The sequence below is a fragment of the Calliphora vicina genome, chromosome 3 (genome assembly GCF_958450345.1).
Source record: "Calliphora vicina chromosome 3, idCalVici1.1, whole genome shotgun sequence".
Taxonomy (NCBI): Eukaryota; Metazoa; Arthropoda; class Insecta; order Diptera; family Calliphoridae; genus Calliphora; species Calliphora vicina.
Window position 1 is genome coordinate 108,249,869 of NC_088782.1, and position 26,104 is coordinate 108,275,972.

The following is a 26,104-nucleotide window of genomic DNA, read 5'->3' on the forward strand; positions in this document are numbered from 1 at the left end:
ATTTTCAAACATGGGTTAAATCGAATAAATTATCAATAAATCATAAAAATATTGCATAAAAATAAAAAAAATATAAAAATATTTGAAATTCGTTAACAATATAGCACAAACTTTAATTTCGAAAAATCAACATATAAGAAAGTACTGGAAATTCGTGCAATAAATTATGTTTTGGTGATATAGAAGTATTGTAAGATTAATTTTTTTATGTTCGAAAATTTTCTATATCAATTTCGAATTTTCGAACATGGCTTAAAACTTAAAAATGTCTATAGATCATAAAAAATTACATAGAAATAACAAATTCTTCAAAATCTATTTAAAAATAGCAAATAGTATCAAATCATGGAAATAATTATGTTTTGATGATACAGCACTATTAAAATTTACATTTTGGTATGTTCGAAAATTTCGAAATTAAGTTGGAATTTTCGAACAAGGCTTAAATTGAATGAATTTTCAATAAAACGTAAAAATATTGCATAGAAATAAAAAAAAATTTATCAAATTTAGTTAATTTCGAAAAATATAGTGTTGGAGAAACCACATAAAATCGTGAAATAAATATGTTGCGGTTTAGAATTAAAAAATTTTTAACATAAAATAAAATTACTGTGTTTATACTTATACTAACATTCTAAATAAATTCTAATTTAGAATAATCCAACCTTCTAAAAAAAACATTTGCAATTCCTAAAAAAGCTTTTGTTAAGACCTGGTCTTATACAAAACTATTATAGAGTATTATTACATGATACTTTATATTACATAATACAACTAGCTCTCCTATCTCATTTTAACAATAACATTTCCTTAATTAATTAAATTGTTTTCACATTTTTCTTTTTTCATTTGCAGTTACACCCCGCTGTGAAATTGAGAGACAAGAGATCGAGGATAAGGATACATTAATTTGCACAGCATATGGTAATCCGGAAGAGGTAAGATTTTATATAATAAAACTCAACTAGTTATATAAAAACAAATGAAAAAAAAAACACACACAAACAGCTAAAAACCCCTATTACACAGAACTTTAAGTAAATACCTTAACAAAAAAAACTCTTGCTTTTCACAAACAACCTCCTCTACACGCAACATAAAAAATATAATACCATACAAATAAATAAACAACTAAAAATATTTTAAACTTTTGCTTATAAAATATTCCACATAAAAAAAAAACTTGCAAACAGAAAGTATATACTGAATAAAAACATTTGAATTGTATTGAAATATACAAGTGCAAAAAAAATAGAAAGTAAAACAAACAGACAGTTAGTTGGACAGACTGAACGACCAAACGTCAGCATGGCAACAAACACATCGTTTATCAACTGTTATCTCCATATGAATAGTGTAAACCCTACACTTTACTGTCTTTTAACCTTTTTGCATTATTATTATTTTTTTGTTTTTTTTGTTTCGTAACGCCCGAGATTAAAAGTAGAAGGTGGTACTGCTGTCATACCGCTCTTACTTCTCCACCTGCACAATTGTATGCATGTCTATAAGCATTACAAATAGCACCTGTTAAGTGGATAGAAAATATGCAACAAAAAAATTGTTCAAAAAAAACAAGTCAAATAAATATGTAGTATATACATAGGAGCTGCACAAACCAAAAAAAAATTGAGTGCAATGTGGCATATGAAAAATGTGCGTGTTAGTAGAGGAGGTAGAGATTTACTTTTAAATAAAAACTTTTAGTAGTGTTTTTTTTTTGTTTGGATTAAAAAGAGGGGAAGGCAGGCGACTTGAATTGTAAGGAATTTTCAAATGAAAGCATCATATCAGTTACACAAAAAAATGTTATTATTGCGACTCACAGCCACTTATGAAATAAGCCAAATTCCGAATGGCTTTAATATAGTATAGGAAGTGCAGGGCATTTACATAAGAATTAATTACATTCCCTTAACAGACTTCAAACACAACCAGGTGGTATTGTCAATACTTACAGCAAGTGTTGTATGGTTCGAATTCAAAAATCTTATCTATCCCAACGATAGTTGAATGTATTGTGAATGTCTAGGAATGTCAACCTGATATTACTTAAAGAAAACTGTATAGTACTTGCCTAACTTTCATTAGCTAATGAATACTATTCGGCGAGAAAAATGCTTCGACTTTTGGTTGGATACATGCAAGCTAATGAGATAAATTATTGGACATAATAAATATGGATGCAATCATATGGGACAAATTATTAGGTTCTCAATCGACTAACTATGACTTATTGGTTGACACTAGCTAATGAATACTATTCGGCGAGAAAAATACTTCGACTTTTGGTTGGATAACGACTGTTGGAAATAATAATTTTGAATTCAATCAGATAATCCTATGAATTCTTACGCTGTTATCGCATAGATTATTGACAGCGTGTCGATTGAGAACCTAATAATTTGTCTCATATGATTGCATCCATATTTATTATGTCCAATAATTTATCTCATTAGCTTGCATGTATAAGTTATTACCCGATCGAGAGACTAAATATTAATATCAAAGTAGTAGCTCTTCTCAGTTAACCATTACAGACTGATTAACTATGGTTTATTGTTTGTTGTAGATCAATATTGTATTTACCCGTAGAATTTATCTCATCGGGTGGCGTCCACATTATTATTCCTAAAAACAAGACGTTAGGAGAGCCTCAGTCAAGTAGAGTCGAAAGGACCCCGTTTTGACATTCACTAGCAACTCTTGAGCAACTAACCATAGTTTATCGAATTAGAACTGTAATCGTTCAAAATTTTTCTATAGATTGTTATTACTTTTTAATCGTAAGGAGCATAGAATAGATTTATACTTATACACAGAGAAAACAAATTCGTGATAGCAACCGAATTTGTTGCCAATCGAATGATTCGGTTGCACACATAGAATTTTTCGGTTACATCAACAGAAAGTCAGTTGATAAAGAAGAATTTCGGTTGAAGCAACCAAACTTTTGTTACCGCTTCTAAAATATTGTAGCTACAACTGTAAAATTCGGTTACTAAGGTAGAATCATTCGATTGGCAACAAATTCGGTTGCTATCACGAATCTGTTTTCTCTGTGTATGGAAGAGCATAGCAGTGAAATGACCTTCACGGCCATGCGAGTGGTTGTGGGCTTCTGGGTATAGATCTTTGACTTCGAATAAGCCCACAAATATAAAACCAATGGTGTTAAATCACACGATATAGTGGGGCCAATTTCGATCACCGAAATGAGAGAGAACTGGACCAGCAAATTGTTCATGCAGTGATTGAATTGTTTCAAGTCTGTAATGACATTTTGGCAATTGTTACCGTCTAATTAAAACCACATGTCGTCAGCATGAAAATCATTAAATTTAAGCAGAAATAACTCAGTTATGATGTTTCGATATCGAATAGCATTAGTATGGTTCAATGATTCCTTTAGATCAAAAGCCGCACCTTACACATATTGGTTATTCTAACCCCAAATAAGGCAATTTTGACTATTAACAAAGCCATCGTGCTGAAAATGTGCTTCATCACTTAGGATGATTTTGCTTGAATTGTGTCCGCAAAAATTTTAACTTTTAGAGTAAATTTGGTTCTAAATTAAGTTTCTAATGACTGTTCGTAATGACCCAATCATATCCCAAATACAGTTCTGTGTTATGGTTGATTCCAAAGATAGCAGTCCTCAGAGGAACCTGGTTTGTCTAAGCATACTCCAGATGTAAAGTAAAACTGCCTCATAAATATGATGAATCCATTTATTTCTTGGACTGCTATTGCGGTTGTTTTAATTGCAACCTATTTCCAGTACATCTAACCGGTTAACCATCAATATTTTTTTGCGTGATAAAGCTATCTGAACCAGAGAAATTTGATTTGCTGATTCGTAATGCAATATTCATCTTCTTATCAGGTTTGTTAACTCCGAGAAAAGTAACTGACTTTAAACTCGGGATGATAACATTCAATTTGGTTCGAACAATTCTGCGTCTAGCAAAAGGAGCATGCTGTGGTTTTGATGCGCTCATATTCAGGACATAATAAGAAAACCATCTTTAAAGAATTGTATACAACTTCTGAAACTGATGCAATTTACTTATAGTTCGAGGGTGGTTTTGATAAAAAATAATTTTAGTTTTAATTTAATTTTGTTATCCCTTTCAAAAAGTAAGATTTGTCGACATCATCAAAATATGTATTTTTTGTGATATGATTTCATAGTTGGAGAGACATTTCTTCAAATTTAGAAATAGTCACTCGGACCTAAATTCGTAGAATAGGATGGAAGAATTGTTTCGGGTGTAGAGGCCTCAACTGGGTGCCCAGAATTATCTGCATCGTCCGTGTCCAATTTATCATCAATTCACGAGGAAGTCTGCTATCAATGGCTGTCAAATACAAACTAAATGACGCAGCTTGTTCAAATTTTGACAGGGGCCAACTGACAGATTCTTGTTGACAAGAGAACGGTCAGTATGAATATTTGATTCAATTACCACTGGTGCTATGTGTCTATATCGTAGCACTTCTATTAAGCATTTAGCAATATAGATAGCATAGCAGACAATTTAATATAAAAAAAAACTTATGATTATGATGACTGCGTTGTAAATATAATGTAGATTTTTTTGGTTGTAGCATCAGAAAGTCTATTGATAGAAATGGAATACGTTTGAATAACCACATTTTTGTTAGGCACTAAATGATGAACAGGAAAATTCGATCGCTAAGACAAATTGGTTGTCGGAACGAATCTGATTTAGATATAAATTCGGAGTTTTTTAAAATTTTTAGCTTTTAAATTTAAATTTATATAAAAATTTATTCAAAATTTTGGCCATTGTGAACTACGATCTTATCCTCTTTTATTTCCAACATATGGATATGGCTAAAAGAACTGCTCATCTCCTGAGGCCAATAACGAATCCAGCCAATATCGGATTCTCTGTTCCAAAGTGAAGCGTATCCCAGAGAGAGCAATCTGCGTCGCTCGAAACAAATATTTTAATAAATCCTTTGAAAAGCTCATACTGATATATTTTTTTTCATAAATAAATTTTCAGTAAACTAAAGTTGTTAAACTAATTTTATACATAGAAAAAACTATGCAACTAGAAGTGAAATTAGGGACAAGTCTTCATAATAATTATATAAGTCTTTAGCTAAAAATCAATTTTTTGCAAGTATTTTCTATGGGAATCCTTCCCAAATTTACAGAAATTAAATTATTTTATGATAATCAAATGTTAGTACTTTAAAATGGTTTACTTTTCCTATAGCTATTGGATTGAGAGCGTATACTTGTTTTTTTGTTGAATTAAATAACAAGTATACGCCTTGAGTTAAAATAATGGACTCTATTTTAAAATTAAATATTTCATTGAGAAAAATAGCCAATATGTTAAGGCAGCTCAAAAAAAATTTTAAAAGTTTCTAAATTTGATGTTATCTTCCATATGATTTTGAATTAAGTCTCCTAAATTCCCCTTAGTTTTTTTTTGTCTGTTACTGCAACACGTTTTATATATTTAAACTACATACATATAAATGTTTATAAACATGTAGGACGTGTTAGTTTTTATATATATTCATTTTTTTTTATTTCAATACTTTTTTCCCATTTTAACTGCATATATTCGTAATACAAACTATATAACAGTTATTGTTGCATCAGAGGAGAACTGGCAAAAAAAAACCCCTATACTTTAACCAAAAACCATATATCAACTTTAAGGTTATTTTTTGCACCGTAACATACGTTTGAATTTATATATGTTCTGTGAGTTTGTTTAGAATTTTCAATTTCTATTTATGTATGACTGATTATTTGGCTCAGCTCTAACTGAAACAGTTTTTGCACGTTTTATTTTATTTACTTTTTTTAGGTTTTAAATCATTACTTGAGTTTTATGGTAGCCAAAACTAATATATAGAATAAACTAACTTTAAGTAATAACATTGTAGCTTACATTTGTTAGCAGTTTATTTGGAGTATTAAAAATTAGGGAGAAAAAAAAAACTAAAAAAAGACATAAAATATAATGGAATTAGAGGAGAAAAAAATAAATAATCAACGAAATAGCAACATGCTGTAATTCTTTTATTAATATTCTAAAGGATTCTTAAAGTAAAGCATTTAATAATCTCTTAGATTTCTGTACTGTTTCTCTGCTGAAATAACTTCCTTTTAACTTTAATTTCCTTTACAACAATTTCCTGTTTTTATTTATTTTCCACATGTTAAAAACATTTATAAAATTCACCCTTTATTTGCTTGTAAAGGTTGCTTCTGTGTTTTTTTTTTTATAAATAAAATATTATATTTACATTCACATGCCCAATTGATTGCTTATTCTTTTATGACGAGAGAGAAATAAAAATTAAATAAAATAAAATTACAAGTAAACATATTAAAGACTATTAAAAATGTATATTAACAAAACATTTAAAAGAATGACAATCAAATTCTACATACAGACAGTGTAATATTGCAACACATACTCAAGGACAATGTCCTTTAGACTTGCTAACAAAAACATGTTGTTGTGTATTCAAGTACATATACTGTTATAAAAACGATTTTCTTTTATAGGTTTTTTTTCAACATCATTTAAATTCATTTATATTGAATTTAATGTTCATAGTGCTTCCTTTATGCAATCCCCTATAAGAGTAAAGTAAATATAAGGTAAATCGGTGCTGACATGACCGATTATATGACCGATTATTATTATAGTTTAGTGTTTCGTATTTTTTCTAATTCTTGGGACTTATGCCAAAAATCTATAAAATATTAAAAATTTAGCTTTATATGAGCTAATTATTAAAACTTCAATTTATAACCTGAAGCCATAGCTTTCATATGACGTTAAAATCGTCAAAATCGGTACATAATTGTCCATGTTATAGGCATAATTTTAAGCTAACCTCAAAATAAATATTAATCATACGTCTAGTAGGTCACACTATTTTTTATCCACATACATATAAGACAAATCCTGGCGTATCTTTAGAACGCGTTTTTTGTTTTTAATAACTTATATGTGATTTTGAAGGGTACATATTTGCCACTTATTCTCGTTTAGATATTGAACAAATTTTTTTACTTCAAAAATGTCAAACAGTCAATTTTTTGTTTCCCATCCGATTTCAAAAATGTTTATATTTTTGAAAAAGTGCAATATTTTTGAAGGACGGAGTTTTAAAGTGGCATATTTTTGAATCTAATTGAGGTATTGACCTGCAATTTGATTTCTAAACAAAAAAAATTGTTCGGAATAAATGTGGATCAAATTGTTTGTAATATTTGCAATCCTATTAATAGTTTTATACAAAATTTAGTTTTAGAAACTCAATAAATATGTAATAAAATCAATGAAATTTTAAATGTCTTTTAAATTTGTCATTCTTATTAACAAAGTGTAAAATCATTTGTCAAAAGGTCAAAGGGAATCCTGAAATTCATAAAAATTGGAGTGGAAGTCATAAAAATGGCATTTGTTACAATTTTGCCCATAGGGTCCACATTTCCTTTGGTGCTGAGAAAATATATTGGGGATAAATAGGGAAGAAATCAAGGTTTCTAAAGCTGCTTTCCGTTTTCTGATCCCAACTTTTGGATTTTGAAATTTTGCTAAGAAATAGGACAAATTCCGAAGGGCGTAGGGGCGACAAATTCCAAAAATATGACATGTTTTCTACATCAAAATCTTCTCCATGAAGATATCTTACAGAAAAACATAAAATTGTTATATGTTCTTAAAGATTTTTTTTTTATAAAAAAAAAATGTTAAGTCACCTTTTCGCAAAAAAAAAACAGCAAAAACATTTTATTTTTTGAACTTTTTAATTAAAGATCGTTTATTTTAAGATTCATAATCGATATTGCTCTGAAATCGTTTGAAGATTACTGGTAATTTAGTTGTCTAACGAACAAATAAAGTTGAGCTAATTTGGTCTAAAATTACGCCCTACATTTTTAAAAAAGCGGAACAAGATATGGCCAAATATTAAATATAACTTGGAAAATATAAGAGATAAATAGTACACGGAAGCAGATTTTTTCAATATGTAGCGGAACGCTTTCCAAAAATATAAAAATCTTAGAAATTGGATGTTCCAAAGGGTCATATTATGAGCTACAGAGCACTGTCCGAAAAATGCTTCGAATATTCTTTATAGTCCAGACCTTGAACCGTCCGACTACTTTTGGTTTCGATCAATGCAGAACGCTCTCTCTCTGGGATATGCTTCACTTTGTAACAGAGTATCCAATTTTGACTTGATTCGTTCATGTCCTCAAAAGATGAGAGCTTTTTTGGCTCGGAATCCATATGTTGTCAGATGGGAAAAGGTCATAGCTAAAAATGGCCAACACTTTTAATAGATTTACATATTTTTTAAATCTTTCCAAATAAATGCTAATTATAGTAAACTTCCAGAAATATGCTATCTATAGTAAATTTTCCAGAATTATGCTATTTATAGTTATTTTCTAAATTTGCTATTTATAGTAAATTTCTAGAAATTTGCTATTTATAGTAAGTTTTCCAGAAATTTGCTATTTATAGTAAATTTTCAGAAAAATTTTAAAAATATAGTAAATTATCCAAGTGTTTGCTATTTATAGTAAATTTTCCAAGAGTTGCTATTTACAGTAAATTTTTCAGAAATATGCTATTTACAGTAAATTTTTCAGAAATATGCTATTTATATGTAATTATCCAGAAATTTGCTGTTTATAGAAAATTTTCCGAAATTTGCTATTTATAGTAATTTTCCAAGAGTGCTATTTACAGGAAATTTTCCAGAAATATGCTATTTATAGTAAATTTCCAGAAATACTTTATATATAGTAAATTTTACAAAAATTTTTTATTTACAGTAAATTTCTAGAAATTTGCTATTTATAGCAAATTTTCCAGAAATATGTTATTTATAGTTATTTTCCAGAAATATGCTATATATAGTAAATTTCCTGAAATATGATATTTATAGTAAATTTTCCAGAATTATGCTATTTATAGTAATTTTCAGAAATTTGCTATTTATAGTTAATTATCCAGAAATTTGCTATTTATAGAAAATTTTCCGAAATTAGCTATTTATAGTAATTTTCCAAGAGTAAATTTCCAAGTGCTATTTACAGTAAATTTTCCAGAAATATGCTATTTATAGTAAATTTTCAGAAAAATTTTAAAAATATAGTAAATTATCCAAGAGTTTGCTATTTATAGTAAATTTTCCAAGAGTTGCTATTTACAGTAAATTTTTCAGAAATAAGCTATTTATAGTAAATTTCCTGAAATATGATATTTATAGTAAATTTTCCAGAATTATGCTATTTATAGTAATTTTCAGAAATTTGCTATTTATAGAAAATTCTCCGAAATTTGCTATTTATAGTTGTTTTCTAAATTTGATATTTATAGTAAATTTCTAGAATTTTCATATTTATAGTAAATTTTAGAGAAATATGATATTCATAGTTAATTTTACCAAAATATTGGAATTTTAAATAAATTTTCCAGAAATTTGCTAAAATTTTCCAAAAATGTATATAAAAATTTAAAAAAGAATTTATAAAATTTTCCAAAAATATGTTATTTTTTAGTAGTTTTCCAAAAAATTTGAAGTCATAGTAAATTTTTCAAAAATTTGATGTTCCAGAATTTTGCTATTTCTAGTAAATATTTCCATTAATATGCTATTTAATAGAAATTTTCCATATATTTGAGCTTTTTATAGTAAATTCTCCCGAAATTTTTGCTAGCTATAGTATATTCTCAAGAAATTTGTGTTATTTATATTGAATTCCCTATCAAAATGCTGAAACTGTTGAAACCAAAGGAAAGTTTATACATAGTTTAAGCTACAAGTCAGTTTAACAAATCTTACCTTTAAATCTCCTCTATTTAACTAGATTTTAAGGTATTCTTTACTTCTCCTTAATCCACTAGATTTTATTCAGTCTCTTTCCATCTTATTTTTTCGCTATCAATTGATTTAATTTTCATTTTGTATTCCATATAACTTTATCTGTTTGTACATCTTTTTTTTCCTCCAACATTTAATAATGAAATTCAATTGAAATTCATACTGTTTTTTTCAATACTGCCAGTACTAACTACTTACTGCTACAACTGTTTATTTGCAGGCCGATTTTTCATGGTCAATTAAGGGTGAAAACGAAACTGTCGAATGGCTGGGCAATGGTGACCATAAAGCATTTAAGGATAAAAGCTATTATGAACTAAAAGAAGATTATGCAATTGCACGTACCTATCGTTGTGTGGCCAATAATACAGCGGGTGCTGGTACATTCTGTGAAATTGAAGTTGCCGGTAAGTACAAAAAATTAAAAAAAAAAAAAAAAAAAAAAAGTAGTAAGAGTTCAAAAGAGACGTGGTAGCAGTAGAACTGCTGCAAATATAGCAGCGCTAGTATCAATAAATAGTAGTTGTTGTTGGTATATTGTGCTGTAAAAATGGACTAGGAAATATATCTATAAAAAAAAAAATGTGCATTGATTATCGGCCTAAATGGTTTAAAAAGGTAAAAGTGTGTATATGTATGTATGAGTAGATAGTTTAATGTTTAAAAAGCTTTTAAGGACTTTCTTTTTTTACTGAGTGTGTGTGTTTTTGTGCTAAAAACTATCTATGTATTTAGCTATAAATGGCTTTGAGGACATTACTGGAAAAAAAATACTACAATTGCAACTGAAATTAAGTGATGAATGGTCTTTTAAGTGATGAAGATAAACGCAAACAATAAGAAAACAAAACGTAATAAAAATAAAGAGCATAAAATCACTTTAGTAGCTTTTAGCTCGATTTCCTTTCTCTGTCAAGACAATGGTAATTTTGTGTTCAAATTAAGGCTAAGAAAAAAAAAAAGAATTTACTATTAACAGTAAATTGAGGCTATTTACAGAGAAAATATTTTTTTAAAGAAACATTTGGAAAGTGTATTAAATTGAACCATTTGAATAAGATAAATGTAGGGACATTTTTTTTAAGCAGCTAGAAATGAAATTTTAGTTAAAAGTAACAGCAATTTCGAAATTTTTTAAATAGTTTTAAGTTGAAATAAATAAAACATTAGGAATTAAATGATATTTTAAATAAAATGTTAAGTTAATGATTCGTGAGCATTACATTGTATAATTCATTATGTTCGAAAAATTCGAACATGACCTAAATGCATATTAATGATAAAATACATTAAAAATTGTGTAAAATTTGTCTAAATGGTTTAAAGATTTCAAATTTTTAATAAGCAGTTTGGCTTATATGTTCGAATTTTCGAACATGCAAAATACAAGAAATCAATTGAAATTCACAAAAAAAAACTCTATTTTAATAATAGGTATTAATTTAACTAAATATTTTCGATGTTCGAAAATTCGAAATTATGTTCGAATTTTCGAACATGACTTAAAATTGTTTAATTTCAATATATGATACAAAAAACATCTAATCGATTAACCCATACTTAGAAATTTATTATTTTTTTAATTTAAAAGAGTTAACGTGAAACGATTTAAGTAATATCATCAATATGTATTCCTTATACATTAGTTAATAATATATTAAGTTCCAATTAATTCTAGAATTTTCGAAACTGAAAAATATAAACAAATATAAAATCATTGACATATATAAAATTTTGGCTTAAACACTCAAATTTATAGTAGATGGGTCATTCCTTAAACTTTGAAAACAAGTTTGGATTTTTATCTCTTCACATTTCATTGATATTCAGTTACATAATTTGTTACATAGTACAGAAATCGTAATAACACCTTAATATGTAGTATGTAAGGTAATCGAGACAAATCCAAATATACGATTTATATGACACTTGACCTTATTTAGCACATACAGGCGAAGTTGCATACGAATTTTTGTTTTAGCTTTTTAAGAGCTATCGATTTAATTACTTCTAGTAGAGCTAGCGTTACTACTTTCATTCAACTAGACGAACGAAAGCATTCTTTCTTCTGGCGTCCCAATCTAGCAGATCATGTAATAAGTGGTAAACTGACCTCTCGAATTTCCGATACTTTAGGACCGGACAATGGCAGAAAAGATGCAAAATCGTCTCCTACTCTTCTTCGTTCAATTGTAGTCTTGTCAGAAACATAGCATCAATTTCGCTTATAAAGCAGATATGATGATCAACCGCTTAGTACTCTTTCTCATTTTGACAGCTTCAAGTCTAGCATAGAGTCCTGTCAGAATCATGGCAGAAATGATGTTAAACCGTCTTCTACTCTTCCTCATTCTGCCAACATGTCAGAATCATGGTAGAGATGTCTTCTAATCTTACTAATTTCAACACCTTCGTAGCCTTGTCGTATTTTCTACTTATAAAGCAGATGAGATGCTTAACAGTCTCCTACTCTTCATAATTCATCAACTCCATAGTAGAGTATCCTGACAGAATTATGGCAGAGTTGATGCTCAAGCGTCTCCTACTCCTCCTCATTCGGACAACCTCAACTCCATTGTACAGTCTTGTCAGAATCATGGTAGGGATGTCAGCTACTCCTTCTAATTCTGACAACTTCAACACCTTCGTAATCTTGTCAGATTCACACGAACAGTTTCTGCTTATAAAGCAGATATGATGCTCAGCCTCTTCCTCATTCTAACAACTACAACTTCAGCTCTATTATACAGTCACCTAGTCTTGTCATATTGACACGATTAATTTTTGCTTATAAAGCAAATCGTCGCCTACTCTTCCTGGTTCATCAATTTCATACCAGAGTATCCTGCCAGAATCATGTCAGAGATGATGCTCAACTGTCTCCTACTTTTCCTCATTCTGACAACTTCAACTCTATCGTGCAGTCTTGTCAGAATCATGGTAGAGATGTCTTCTACACTTTCTAATTCTGACAACTGCAACACTTTCGTAATTTTGTCAGAATCACAGGATCAATTTCTGCTTATAAACTAGGTATAATGTTTAATCGTATTCTGCTCATCCTAGTTCATCAACTCCATCGTAGAGTCCTGTCAGAATCATGGCAGAGATGATGCTCAACTTCTGACAGCAAGGATTGCTTCTTTGTAGTCCCGATGTGATTACCTGCTACATCCAATAGTGTGGAATGTCTCATCTTCTCCTTAAGAGATGCCCGGCATTAGTTATTTCTGGACGAGACACACTCGTCCCTGTGAGTGCAATGTACAGCCTCCACTATCATTGAGCCATCTCTGTGCTCAATGTGCCATCACATTTTGTCCAGTCGCGATCGACAACGATAGACCTTTGTTTGGTAGTTTGGTTTGGGAGTGTAATGATCTATATCATTGGTAGGCAAAAAGAGGCATTTAATTTGTGTGCTCTTTTGGGTAAAAAATAAAATATCCACAACAACATCAAGAAACTAAATGAATTGTGTGTATTTTTACGCTCTATTACGCTCTTTTGTTCACATTCGGGTTGTTTGACGAAAATCATCGTAACCTGAACAATATGAACGCCTACCATGGATCTATATTGTTGATAGATGATCATCCGATTCCATGTCAGAGTATAATAAATTTATGAATTGAATACACTGTTTTTTTGGGTCGATGAACGTTTGGGAGTGCAATGATCAATATTGTCCGGAATTTCCCCCAAACTATTAAGTACATTCACATGTTCATAGATCAACCGTTTCCTTGCCAGAGTAAAATAAATATCTGAATTGAATACTCTCCTTTCGATCAAATTGCTTAATTTTCGAAACGGACTCAATATTTAATATATCAAAAAACAAAATAGGAAGTTAAGATTAGAAATTTATGAAATGTGTCCACAGTAATATTAAATGAAGTAAATATATGCATATATTCGAAGATTTCGGTATTACATCGAACTAAAAAATCGAACTAAATTTCTCCTTGTTTAGTTTTTTTTTCTAAATTACAGCTGTTTATGGGACAGCTCTTTACCTAATGCCAGCTCTTTAATATAAAATTGTATATATTAAACTCTAAGTTAAAATATTTACTTTCAATTTAAATTTCTAATACAATTAACATAATTCTTAAACTACAAAATTTATTTTGCCACCCAACTGCTTATATTTATGTTAATATATTCACATAACTCTGCAAAAAACCATTGATTTTCTTGCTCAAAAAAAAATATTGTATTTAGAATAATCAAAAATTACACAAAAACAAAATATAAAAAAAACTTTTAGTTAAACAGTTTTTTGTCAGCTGTTTAAATTAGCTTAACCTACAGCAATTGTGCTTTTATTTTGAAAAAGGAAGGGAGAAATAAACCAAATACCCCCTGCCTGGCAGCTAAAAGTATAAACAAATCCCCTAAATATTGAGGAGGGACAACAACAATACAAACAGTGAGCAAAAAAAAAATCTTCAATTTTGTGCCAGCAAAAAAAAAAAAAACTAACGTACAATTTGAATTGTTGAACCAGAAAAACGCAATGAAACAACCACAATCAAGTTGAAATGGTATTAAAATTTAAAAAGAAAAAAAAGATGAGAGCGGAAAAATAAAATCCATACTAAAACAAAAATTTTAATTCAAACAAACACAGAGACACACTCTCACTAACAAAATACATGTAAAATGTATCTGTGATAAAATGAATAAACGGAAGCTGATTACTGTCAATATTTGTTTCGACTGTGTTTTAATACAATACAACGTTCTGGCGTGTCTGCCAGTGTTTGTAGTATGTGTCCATAAAAAGAGGGGAATTTTTTTGTTTTGGTGGTCTAAGCCATGGTATGTTGTTGCTGTTGGCCAGTTTCCTGTAAAACTGGGTTTTCAGTTCGATTGTTTTGTGTGTGTAGAAAAGGCGTTAAAAGGAAACACAAGCTACCAGATTCCAAACAATATTGCATTTGTTGTATTACAGTGTAGCATAGTCGTTGTTGTTTTTAGCAGCCATCATGACTTTGAGTTTACAGCACGTGCTGTTTGAATTCTAACCACGATCTGCCTTCTTTTCCTTCTAACACTCCTCTTCTCTAGCAATTTCCTCTGCAAGCAGCTTTTGATTAGGATATTGTAACCATCTTTTTCAAATCTTTCTTTATTTTTTTTTCTGGTAACAAACTGCAGCTGACGCTTTTTAGTTTGCTCAAGCATACACACCAAAAAAAAAATCAATTTTGTGAGTTTATTATTTTTTCCTTTGTATTATTTCTTCGATAATTTTTTTCTCATGATTTTAAATTTAATGTATTTTGCTTTTTCTTCTTTTGGCTGAACCCTGGCTGGTTGGTTTGTTATTGGTTGTGATTTTATTTATATGTTTGTATTAGGAAAAGGAAATTGATTTCGCTGTGTTGTTACACTTCCTTTTTTTAAAAAAAAACGAGAAAAAGAGTTTTTTCTTCCATTCGTTCATGGTTTTCTTATTTAGCTTTTGGTGGTTTTGGTTGAAAATAAATATTTTTATTAGACAGTCTATGTTTTAAGCTTAAGATTTACAGAAGACAAACAAAAAATAAATTACATTTTTAAAGCAAGTTATAAAGTAAGACAGTACATTATTTATATAAGTACATGAGCGATGAATAGAGCTATTTTTTACAGACAATTTTGATCTGGCTTTTCAATTACTTTCATTCAAGGACAGATACGAAGGCAATCATTCTTCTGATGTCAATTCTCGACAGATCTGTCGCTAGTTCCGAAAAATGGCAGAGAATATGCTCTACCATCTTTTCATCTTCCTCATTCTGAGAACTTCTAAAGAAGTTATAGTGTAGATTCAATCTCCAACAGATCCATCACGTCGTGCAAAAATAGCAATATAATATCATGAATTCCCGATTCGATAGGCCCGAATAGTGGCAGAAAATATGCCCAACCATCTCTTCATCTTCCTATATAAGATTCAATCTCCTGTCGTCAATCTGAACAAGCAGTGATCACCGCTTCAAAATGTCTCAGTTAGAATTGCAGAGTGTTCGTTAGACTGTATTCATAGTCCGTCCATATAGCCACTGTTATCCTAAACGTAGTCTCTGTGGACCATATTATTTGTGCATAATCGTAGAGTCGCATCAGAAAACCACGATAATTCTATCAAGATTAAAGTCGTTCTCTTTGTCAGAGACTTTCCGATGTGATTACCTGGTACACCTTGGTAGCGCGGTGTCTAGTAGATTCCAAATATGGAATATCTCACCATCTCTTTGGTAGATGTTGGTATTATAGGACCAAATTGAATGTCGTATAGACATCTCTGATATATAGATATCAGGCCTGATTGACTATTGGTATAGATCCGTATATAAAGCCCGTATATTCGATAAAACCTTAACTAATTCAGGGCCATATAAATGGACGAAATGCAACGGCTGAGAGACACCCTCGTCCCTGTCCATGAAATATATAAGACTCCTCCCACACACTCTATGGTATTTGTGTCTTCTGTGAAGTCCTCAAATGGACTTTTATGAAAAGAATATCCAGCATTTTATCCTGTTGTAATCTATATAGAAACCCCGTTGTTGAAGGAAATTTGGGAGTGCAGTAATCAATATTAATTATAGTTTCATGTCTACAGTTCAGCCGGTTCCACCAAAGAAGTTCATTCTCACTACTTAGGTTTTTGAATACTGAGTTAGGTCTTTGACAGTAGACTTTCCTATCTAGGTGAATTTATATATGACTCAAGTATTGTTAATAGTAATGGGTGTTTCAAGTAGCGATACTTTAGCCTTTTTTTGAAAGATCACGTGTGAGTCGTGTCATGCTGTCATGTTATTATACCCTACACCACCATAGTGGGGAGGGTATAATGCGTTTGTGCAGATGTTTGTAACGCCCAAAAATATTAGTCCTACACCCACCTTAAAGTATACCGATCGACTTAGAATCACTTTCTGAGTCAATTAAACGATGTCCGTCCGTCTGGTCGGCTGGCTGGCTGTCCATGTAAACCTTGTGCGCAGAGTACAGGTCGCAATTTTGAAGATATTTCAATGAAATTTGGTACATGTTATTTCTTCGGCGTATTGAAATCTGCTGAAATCGGTCTATTATTTCACCTAGCCCCCATACAAATGTACTCCCGAAATTGAACTTTATCGGTCATAAATGTTTAATCTATAAATGTATCTCCACAAATTCCGCTCCAAATAAGTTTTATATACAAAAAATTCATGTTACAAAAATTTTGTTACGATCGGTCCATAATTAGTCATAGCTCCCATATAGACCCGCTTCCGAAAATCACTTTAACGTGCATAAATCGCTTAAAATGTTTTGTATACACACAAAATTCAACATAGTTAACTTTAATATGGACATAAATCACACGACCTAATTTCAGGGTGATCGGTCCATAATTGGTCATAGCCCCCATATAAGGCCCACTTCCAAAAATCACTCAAAAATATAAATTATTGAAATTTTAAAAGAAAAATGTTTTTGCTCTTTTACTTAGTGTAGGGTATTATATGGTCGGGCTTGACTGACCATACTCCCTTAGTTGTTTTTGTTTAGTATTGTTTGGCATTTCGTTTACAAATCGTTCAACTTTATTACGAAAATTCACGTTCTGTGAGGAATGTCTTTCGTGCACTTCGCTCAACATATGGTCATATTCGCAACACTATCACCCATTTTGAGACCCAGCATTCATTATTGGATAATATTCGACCGAATAAAGCACGTCCAGCACGCTGCGAAGAAGTGTACATGAAGACCGTGGAGAGTCGATTCGACTATTTGATGCCTGAAATTGAAGCTTGTGATATCAGCGACATTTGGTTTCTGCAAAACGGCGTCACTTCCCACAAATCGCATCAATCATTTAATTTATTGGGAGAACACTTCGGTGAGCACATAATTTTACGTTTTGGGCCGGTCGATTGGTCACCAAGATCATGTGATATCACAACGTTAGACTTTTTTCTGTGGGGCTATGTAAACTATAAAGTTTGTGCGGACAAACCCGCTTCAATTCAGGCCTTGGAGGAAAACATCACGCATGTCATTCGCCAGTTACCAGTCGAAATGCTCGAACGAGTCATCGAAAATTGGACTCAATGGATGGATCATCTGCGACGTAGCAACGGCCAACATTTGATAGACATAATCTTCAAAAAATAAATGCCAAATAATGTTCTTTCAAATGATAATAAACAGTCCCCACTAAGTTTTAATTTTCTGTGTTTTTTTCTTTAAAAATGTAGGTAACCTCTAAATGCATCACGATTTACATTTTAAGCTAAAATTTAGATTAAATTCAAGTACTTTTAAACTAGCAATCAAAGTAATTTTAGTACATTTTGAATAGCAAAGTATAAATTAACAAAAAAAAATATATTTATGAATTCACTAAATAAATAAAAATCAATTTAATATGTTATGTTACTTCTAGGAAAAACATCACAACATATTTAGCATTTCTTTATTTATTCTGTATAATAGTTTTAGCAAAATTTTCGCCGAAATTTATAATTGTTGCTTAATTGATTTCTCATTAAAAGCCTAATTAAGGCAACATACTCTTAATGAGGGTCATATTTTATTAATGATAATTTTCACTTTCTTAGTATTTAAATAGCTAATGTTTCTCTTACATATTTAAGTAGTTATTAGTATTTCTTAGAAATATTTTTTTTTTGTTTAATAATATATTATTAATGTATTTTACAGCTACTTCAATTTTTATTATTTGGTGGAAAGGTAAAGAATTCACAAGAATTCCACATATATTTTTGAGAATTTGAAGCATGTTGTTGGTATGAATTAATTGTAAAAAATATGCTTTTACTTCAAAACAAAAACACTCAAAAATCTCACTATATTTCATTATATCAAATCCTTGTAAAAGTTTTCCATTATTTCACTAAAAATAATTCCTAGTACAAATTCATACTTCTTAATAAGGAAAACCGTTTTTGTATCCTTACAAATCCTTAAGCTTAATACCTGCATTCAGTTTGATATTTGAAACACTATCTTCCTCTCAGTCGTGCGTTTTAAAATCTCTTTGTATTCTACTCAAAATAATATAAAATACTCTACTAAGGATATATATTAAGCGAACAAATAATTCTTCAAGGAAAATATCCAAGCTTTTGTTTGAGCTAAAAAAGAAATTTAAAAAAGGGTCCATTTTGAAAAAAAAGTCAACGACTTTGCAAAAACAGTCAAAAATTGTACGTTTTGATTTACAAAACATTTATTTTGATAGTTAACCGAACTCGCATCCCACTAAGCGACCAAATAGGGTTTCAAGGAAATTATTTGAGCTTTATTTTATGAAAAAAGGTCCCATTTTGAAAAAAAGTCAAAAAAGTTTTTGATTTCGGATAAAATTTTTTAATTTTTTTTAATATTTTTTTTTCGAAAGATTGAAAAAAGAACTATATAAACTATTTGGGCCACATTTTGCTAAGTACGAGGTGGCGCAAAAGTAATCCTCCTATCAGAAAATGCTATAAATTTTACGATTGGCCTCTAATGTCAGTTCTGTTTTGACATTTGTGTAGTAAATACATGCGAAATACACGTTAATAAACAATGTTACGCTACACTGCTCCATAACGCGGAATATTGCTTACTACTTATTTGACCAATAATCGGTCGGTGACTTTGGGACAACGTGAATTTCGTCGCAGATTTCCTGGCCGTCCAACGCCTACTGGTGAAACACTGCGACGTTTAGCCGCTCGCCTCGAAGAGACTGGCACAACACGAGATGCTGCCAGGCGTGGCAGACTCCGGAGTAGCCGTTCTGCAGAGAATATATATATATATCATGGAAGCGCCAGACGACGTGCCACGCAAATGGGTATCAGTCGACGGTCTTTACAGCAAATTTTGGTACAAGATTTGAAGATGTTTCCTTACAAAGTCCAGACGGCCGCCAATCGCGTCTAACATAAGCTCAAGCCATCCTTAATCACCACCAAGAGGAAAATGATTTTTCATCAAAAATAATCATGAGTGATGAGGCCCATTGCCATCTTAGCGGGTACGTAAATAAGCAAAATTTACGCTTCTGGGGCACTGAAAATCCGCGTGTAACCCACGAAGAGCCATTACACCAGTTCAAAGTCACTGTATGGTGTGCTGTTTTCGCTCGATGAGTCATCGGACCTTTTTTCTTCGAAGACGTCGCCGGCCAAACGGTTACTGTGAATGGTGAGCGCTACAGAGCAATGATCAACGAGTTCTTTTTGCCGCAACTTGATGAATTGGGATTGGAAAACATGTGGTTCCAACAGGATGGTCCAACGGCACACACTGCACGTGCCACAACCGATATGCTGAAGGATGCATTTCCCGGGCGCCTAATCTCCTGTTTTGGCGATTTGTACTGGCCAGCAAGATCGCCTGATTTGACCGCTCCAGACTTCTTTTTGTGGGGCTTTTTGAAGTCGCGGGTTTATGTCAACAAGCCTCAGACTCTTGCAGCTCTTAAAGACAATATCCATCAAGAATGTGAGGACCTATCGCGGGAAGTTTTGGCCAAAGTGATGGAAAATGCCATAAAAAGGGCTCAAATGACAATCAACTGTGGCGGCGGCCATTTACATAACATCATATTATCGACATGATGTAAAAAAAATTAAAAGATCAAATAAAAATAATCCACAAGAAGAATCAAAGTTTTTCATTTTTTTTTAATTACAGGCTAAAAACATCGGAAGTTTACTTTTGCGCCACCTTGTAAAATATGTAATAAAAATGAAAAAAAAACACCTGCTTGGCCAAAATGTAAAAAAACACCTGCTTGGCCAAAATGTAAAAAAACACCTGCTTGTCCAAAACCCTCTAACTCAGAGAGTTCTCCACCGATCTTGTTGATAAATTGTGTCTGAATTACTATCTAATAGAACTAACCTTGGTTCAAATTTCATCCCAATCGGAAGACATCGATTTAAAAAGTTGGTTCACTTGACATGAAATGCCCCATATATGAAACACAAAGTACTCCAATTACTCAATCTTTCAAGTATAATTGATACTTGTGCCTTATACATTACACCATAAGTTTAGGCCCCAATAATGATATTTCTTTAAAAATTACTCGAGTCTCTGACTGCCATTTGTGTACTGTTACATTTTTACCTTTTAAAAATGGTGGTTTAATTCATTTAAATAAACCGAATTCTCTTAATTGCAAATAAAAGCAGTTTAGTAGTTTTAAAATTGTAACAACATAAATTTAATCTCTTATTACACAGACTTGAAATATTATTTCTTAAATTAAACACACTTGATATGGAGTTCTATCAACTCAATCACCAGAAACTCGGCGTTACTATTTATCCTAACATAGCGCCATCTTCTAGCAAATTCCAGCATTATCTATTAACAACAATGTTTATACGTATAAGTTTCTAGCGATTGAAATGTTGATAGCAATTTAATAACAGTATTATAGGGACGCAACTGATTTTAGCTATTAATATATATTTTAAACAAATTTAGACAGCTACATTAAACATGTATTTTGTAATTAATCTTAGTCTTTTACAGCCAATATTATTTAGTCTTAAATCCTGGTGTTGGTAACAATTGTTTTGTATTATTCTGTAAACCATTTAGTTTTAAGTCTATCTAAGCTATTTTATTATTAGAAATTCTAAAATATTTAAAAATTATAACTCTGCTCTTTCCCCCCAACTGCTTTTTAAATTGATAACACATAAAATGAAAACATGCTTACCTCGATTGCTTAATGCTTGAAACAAAAATATAACAAAAAAAAAATTAAACTACAGTGCGCCTTAGAAGTAAGTAGACACCAAAAAAAAAATTAAAAATTTAAAAAACAAAAATTTTAGAATAAGTATATCTCTTTAAGTTTTTGTTATAATTTTATTAATGTTTGACAAATTATATTTATTGTTTTATAATCTTAAAAGAAGCTCTTTTGTTTACAGAAAAAAACAGCTAAATTCCTATTTTAATGACATCTGACATATAATTTGTAAATGACTTATTTAATAAAAAAAAATTTAATTCTTTTAATCATTTCTTTCCTTAATAAACCTCAACATACTTTACAACTCCTTTTAGACGCTCATAAAAATTCATATATTTCATAAATAGTTTCCTATTACAAATGACGGAAATTTTTGAATATGACTAGACAGTTCATATATTTATGTTGTATGTGTGAAAATATAAAAAAAAAATACTGCAGAGAAATGACATAAAGACTTATTATTCTCCAGGGTATACAAAAAGAAAAGTACACAACCCAGCCAAAAATTGTTAAGAAAGCTTAACAAAAATCTATAATATTTTGTGGAAAACACAAATATAGCTGGGTTATTTGTTTTTTTCTGCTTTATTTGCTGCTAACAATTTGATAATGAAAAAAAAAAATACTTCAACAAAAACAGAAAGTATTTTTAGACATACATATATACGATTTCTCCAATGTATGTATTTATGTATATAAAACCAAAGTACTTTATTTCATTCCCTGAATTGTATTTGAGCAAAACAGCAAAAAAATTGCTGTCATATTTGATAAATTATTAAGGTATAATAACTAGGAAATATGTAATGCAATACATTTTTTTTATAACAATCAAATTTCTAACATGAGTTTGCATGTTACCTTTGAGAAATTAATGGTTGCATAAAGTAAAGCTAACTGAAATCCTCAAGAAATGGCTTACGAATCAAGTTTAGATTTATACTTAAGTAAAAGAACAAAACTGAAATTACATTAAATATGGAGAAATTGAAATACAACAAGAATTATCACCAAGAAAGTCTTTGAATCGACATAGACTTCGATATGAATATGGACATAGATATATCCATAAATATAGCCAAGTTTTAGGACTATTAATAGTAAATTAGAACCGATAATATATTCGCATTCGCTCTTCAATTGTCTAAGTTTCATTCCTTCATCCTCCTCCATTTTATTTAATAGTAAGTTCAGAAATATTTTTGACATTTTCATCACCGTTCTACATTATCTGGGTCATCCTACCAGTAATCAGAAATACTGATTCTTCCTTCTTCATTCATCCTCCCCGGTAAGAGCTTCAGAACTATTTTTGCTATTTGCTGTTCTTCATTAAACCAGCAATGACAAATTTCGTATCATCCGAAACCATTCGAAAGTCATGATACCTAGTAGAATCTAACCATATAGTAGAATCATAGAGGATAACGATCTTCACAACCCCAAGCAGTATTCTTCTCTGTTGTTATTTTGAACTTCTTGTGTTGGGCATTGTTCGACATTATCCTGGCATCAATTTCGACATACTTCAGATGCTTCTTAAACGATTATAAATCATAACTCTTAGATATTTAAGAAACTCAGTAGTTCCAATCTAGGATCTACAACATTCCATTTAGCCAAAACTAAACAAGTTTAATGACAATATCTCACAACCTCCTTCGATACCAAATTGGAAATGTTATCAAACCCTTCTCCTTTAATTTCAAAGAATTTTAAGAAGATTATTATTATATTGTCATTATTAATATCCAGTACTACAACCACACGTGCCCAGCTTATGCTTTCAATAGCCCATTTATCCCTATTAACTACAACCTTTATATCATCTATTGTTAATATTGAATAACAGACAACTGCAGATAGGAAAACTTTTGCAGATTTTAAACTCAAACCACTTTCCGATGGGTGCCCCGATAGGCCAGTCGATAGTATGCTGAACTATTAATCTAAGGGTTGCGGGTTCGATTCCCGCCAGAGACTCTGGGTGTATCTGCAGACAAGCAAAACGCTTTGCAGTTTGTGTTTGTTAAAAAAAAAATTACGAGTCCTCTAATGGTTTATTGCCTTTGTTAAGGAATACTAGTCTTTGAGCTTTCAACCTTCACTAAAACGAAGCATTTCTCTACATAGGTCCTAGCTTGCTGGTTCTGGTTCTCTATGTGTTAATTTATTTAGACAATTAGACAAAATAGATGCAACAAAATTAATGGTTTGCTTTAGACTTAGTTTCAGTGCCATCCTTTTGGCCTGATGGTGCAGATCGTTTCCACACGTATTGTATATGTTCTTCTGGCTTCGCTGAAACCTTTTCGCTTTCTTCAATACATCAGTGGTTTGTTTCCAGATTTTCCTTTGTTCAATCAGCTGGTCCGCCATATCTTCTCGTGTACAACTCTGTATCGTAACTTCCGAATGAACATTGAACAATTCATTATTTTGAGAATTAAATTTCTTACCCTTGAGTTTCCGCACGGGTATGTTTTTAAGGTTGGTATCACTGAATCATCTCTTATCTCCATGATCGCTGTGTATTCAATGATTTGCTGGAAGATGTCTACACTGGCAAACGAAATGGTCATTTAGCTCATCTGTCATATCTTCTGAATTATGGTCCACATTTGTAAGTTTGTTATCTTTGGTATCACTGAATCATCGGATATATCAATGATTATATCATTGTGATCGCTTTGTTTATAATGATCACTAACAATTCACTTCATTTAGTTGAAGGTGTCCACACTGGCAACAAAAATAACTATCATAAAGCCTTTCCAATTGAGGTTTTCTCAATGTTGGCTCATTTCCAGAGTTTTAAATCATCACGTCAAGTACTAGGAATGATTCCTATAGTTTTCGGTATCATGCATTTTCACCGACTATCAATAAACGATGATCTGGAATTTGATGGCAAAAAACCTTATCTCCGACAGATCAAATTGGAGATATCTTGGAGCTATCAGCTACACACCTTTATGTCTTCAAATTACGGTAGCTGAACAACTTAAATTTGACGCACTAAATTGCGGGTGACTTAGTACTGTTAGCTACACAGCTTTATGTATCAAAATTATGGAAGAGCTTACTAAGAAGAGCGATGTCTGCTTTTATCTCATGAACACTTTGTTTTGATTGACCTTGGGCTGCGCTTCTCTGTTGTTAGAACAAAAAGATGCTCCTTGGTATGTTTTTTTCTCGTATTCGACAAACCTCCCTTTCAATATGTCTCAATCCAATAATGTCAATGTGTATCTCCATTTATTTGCATTTAAATGCAGCATTTTAGAAATTTTAGTCTTTAGATGTAATCTCGTCTATATATTTTATCTCAATATCAACTTCATGTTATAAAGGCCTTAGTTTTGCTGATGTGATAAGTAGTTCTTTAACCATGTGCCTGAATTCGTTCGTACTCTAATGTGATGGTTTATTTAGATTAAGGAGTAATTCACCTTCCGCTCAGTTTCTAATGTTTTTGATATTTTTACCAAATGAACACCGATGTAATGGTTTATTTAGCTTCTGGAGAAATTCACCATTCGCGTCTTCATCAACAGTGTGCCTGAATACGCCCGTGCTCTGATGTGTTGGTATATTTGGCTTCTGGAACAATTCACCTTTAGCTGCCTTCCTGATATTTTTCACATTTTGACAAACAACATCCAATATTATGAAAATTTCTTCAATAGCGAGCCTGAATTCAGCAGTACTCTGATGTGATTGTTTATTTGGCTCAAGGAGTAATTAACCTTCCACTTAGTTTTCAATATTTTTGACATTTTGAGCAAATGCAGTCTGATGTGAGATTTATTTAGCTTCAGGAAATATTCATCATTCGCCTCTTGATCAAGAGTGTGCCTGATTTAGGCCGCACTCTGATGTGTTGATTTATTTTGTTTCTGGAGCTGTCTTCCTGATATTTTTGACCAAAAACATAAAATATTCTGAGAATTTCTTCAACAGCGTACCTGGATTCAGCAATACACTGATGTAATGATTGTTTTAGATCCTAAAGAAATTCAGCTTTTGCTGTCTTCTCAATATTGGATTACACTTAAATTTTTATGAGTTTGTCCACATATCATTTTTCTATTCGGCTTTCCATTTATTTGCCTTGGACGCACTTTAACCCATTTTATTTATGGATTATTTTTCTCACTTTTTTCTATGTACTGTGTATGAGAGATTTACTGAGTATTGCATGTCCAGGCATCTTCTGTGGACTTACTTTTTGTTTCATCTTTGATTTATTTACTTTAGGACTAAGGACTTTTCTCTTCGAAATTGCATAGCTCCCTTTTCCTTGTCAGACTGCGTTTCCCTGTGAACCAATACTTCTTTGTCATGGTTTTTGCATACTTTATCCAAGTCATTTACCACTTTCATATACCTTTCTGTTTC

At 31.1% G+C, this 26,104-nt stretch overlaps 1 protein-coding gene across 6 annotated transcripts in view; it reads left to right on the plus strand.

Moving 5' to 3' along the window:
• The window catches only part of LOC135956020 (hemicentin-1-like), a 317,925-nt gene that overhangs the window by 243,041 nt on the left and 48,780 nt on the right, over window positions 1-26,104 (plus strand). For all 6 annotated transcript variants that reach the window (XR_010576328.1, XR_010576329.1, XM_065506481.1 and 3 more), the window contains 2 exons: window positions 859-941; window positions 10,136-10,322. Coding sequence is in view for 4 of the 6 variants with exons in the window: in XM_065506481.1 (XP_065362553.1) it covers window positions 859-941; window positions 10,136-10,322 (270 nt within the window). In the remaining 2 variants the exon portion in view is untranslated. The remainder of the gene's footprint in view (window positions 1-858; window positions 942-10,135; window positions 10,323-26,104) is intronic.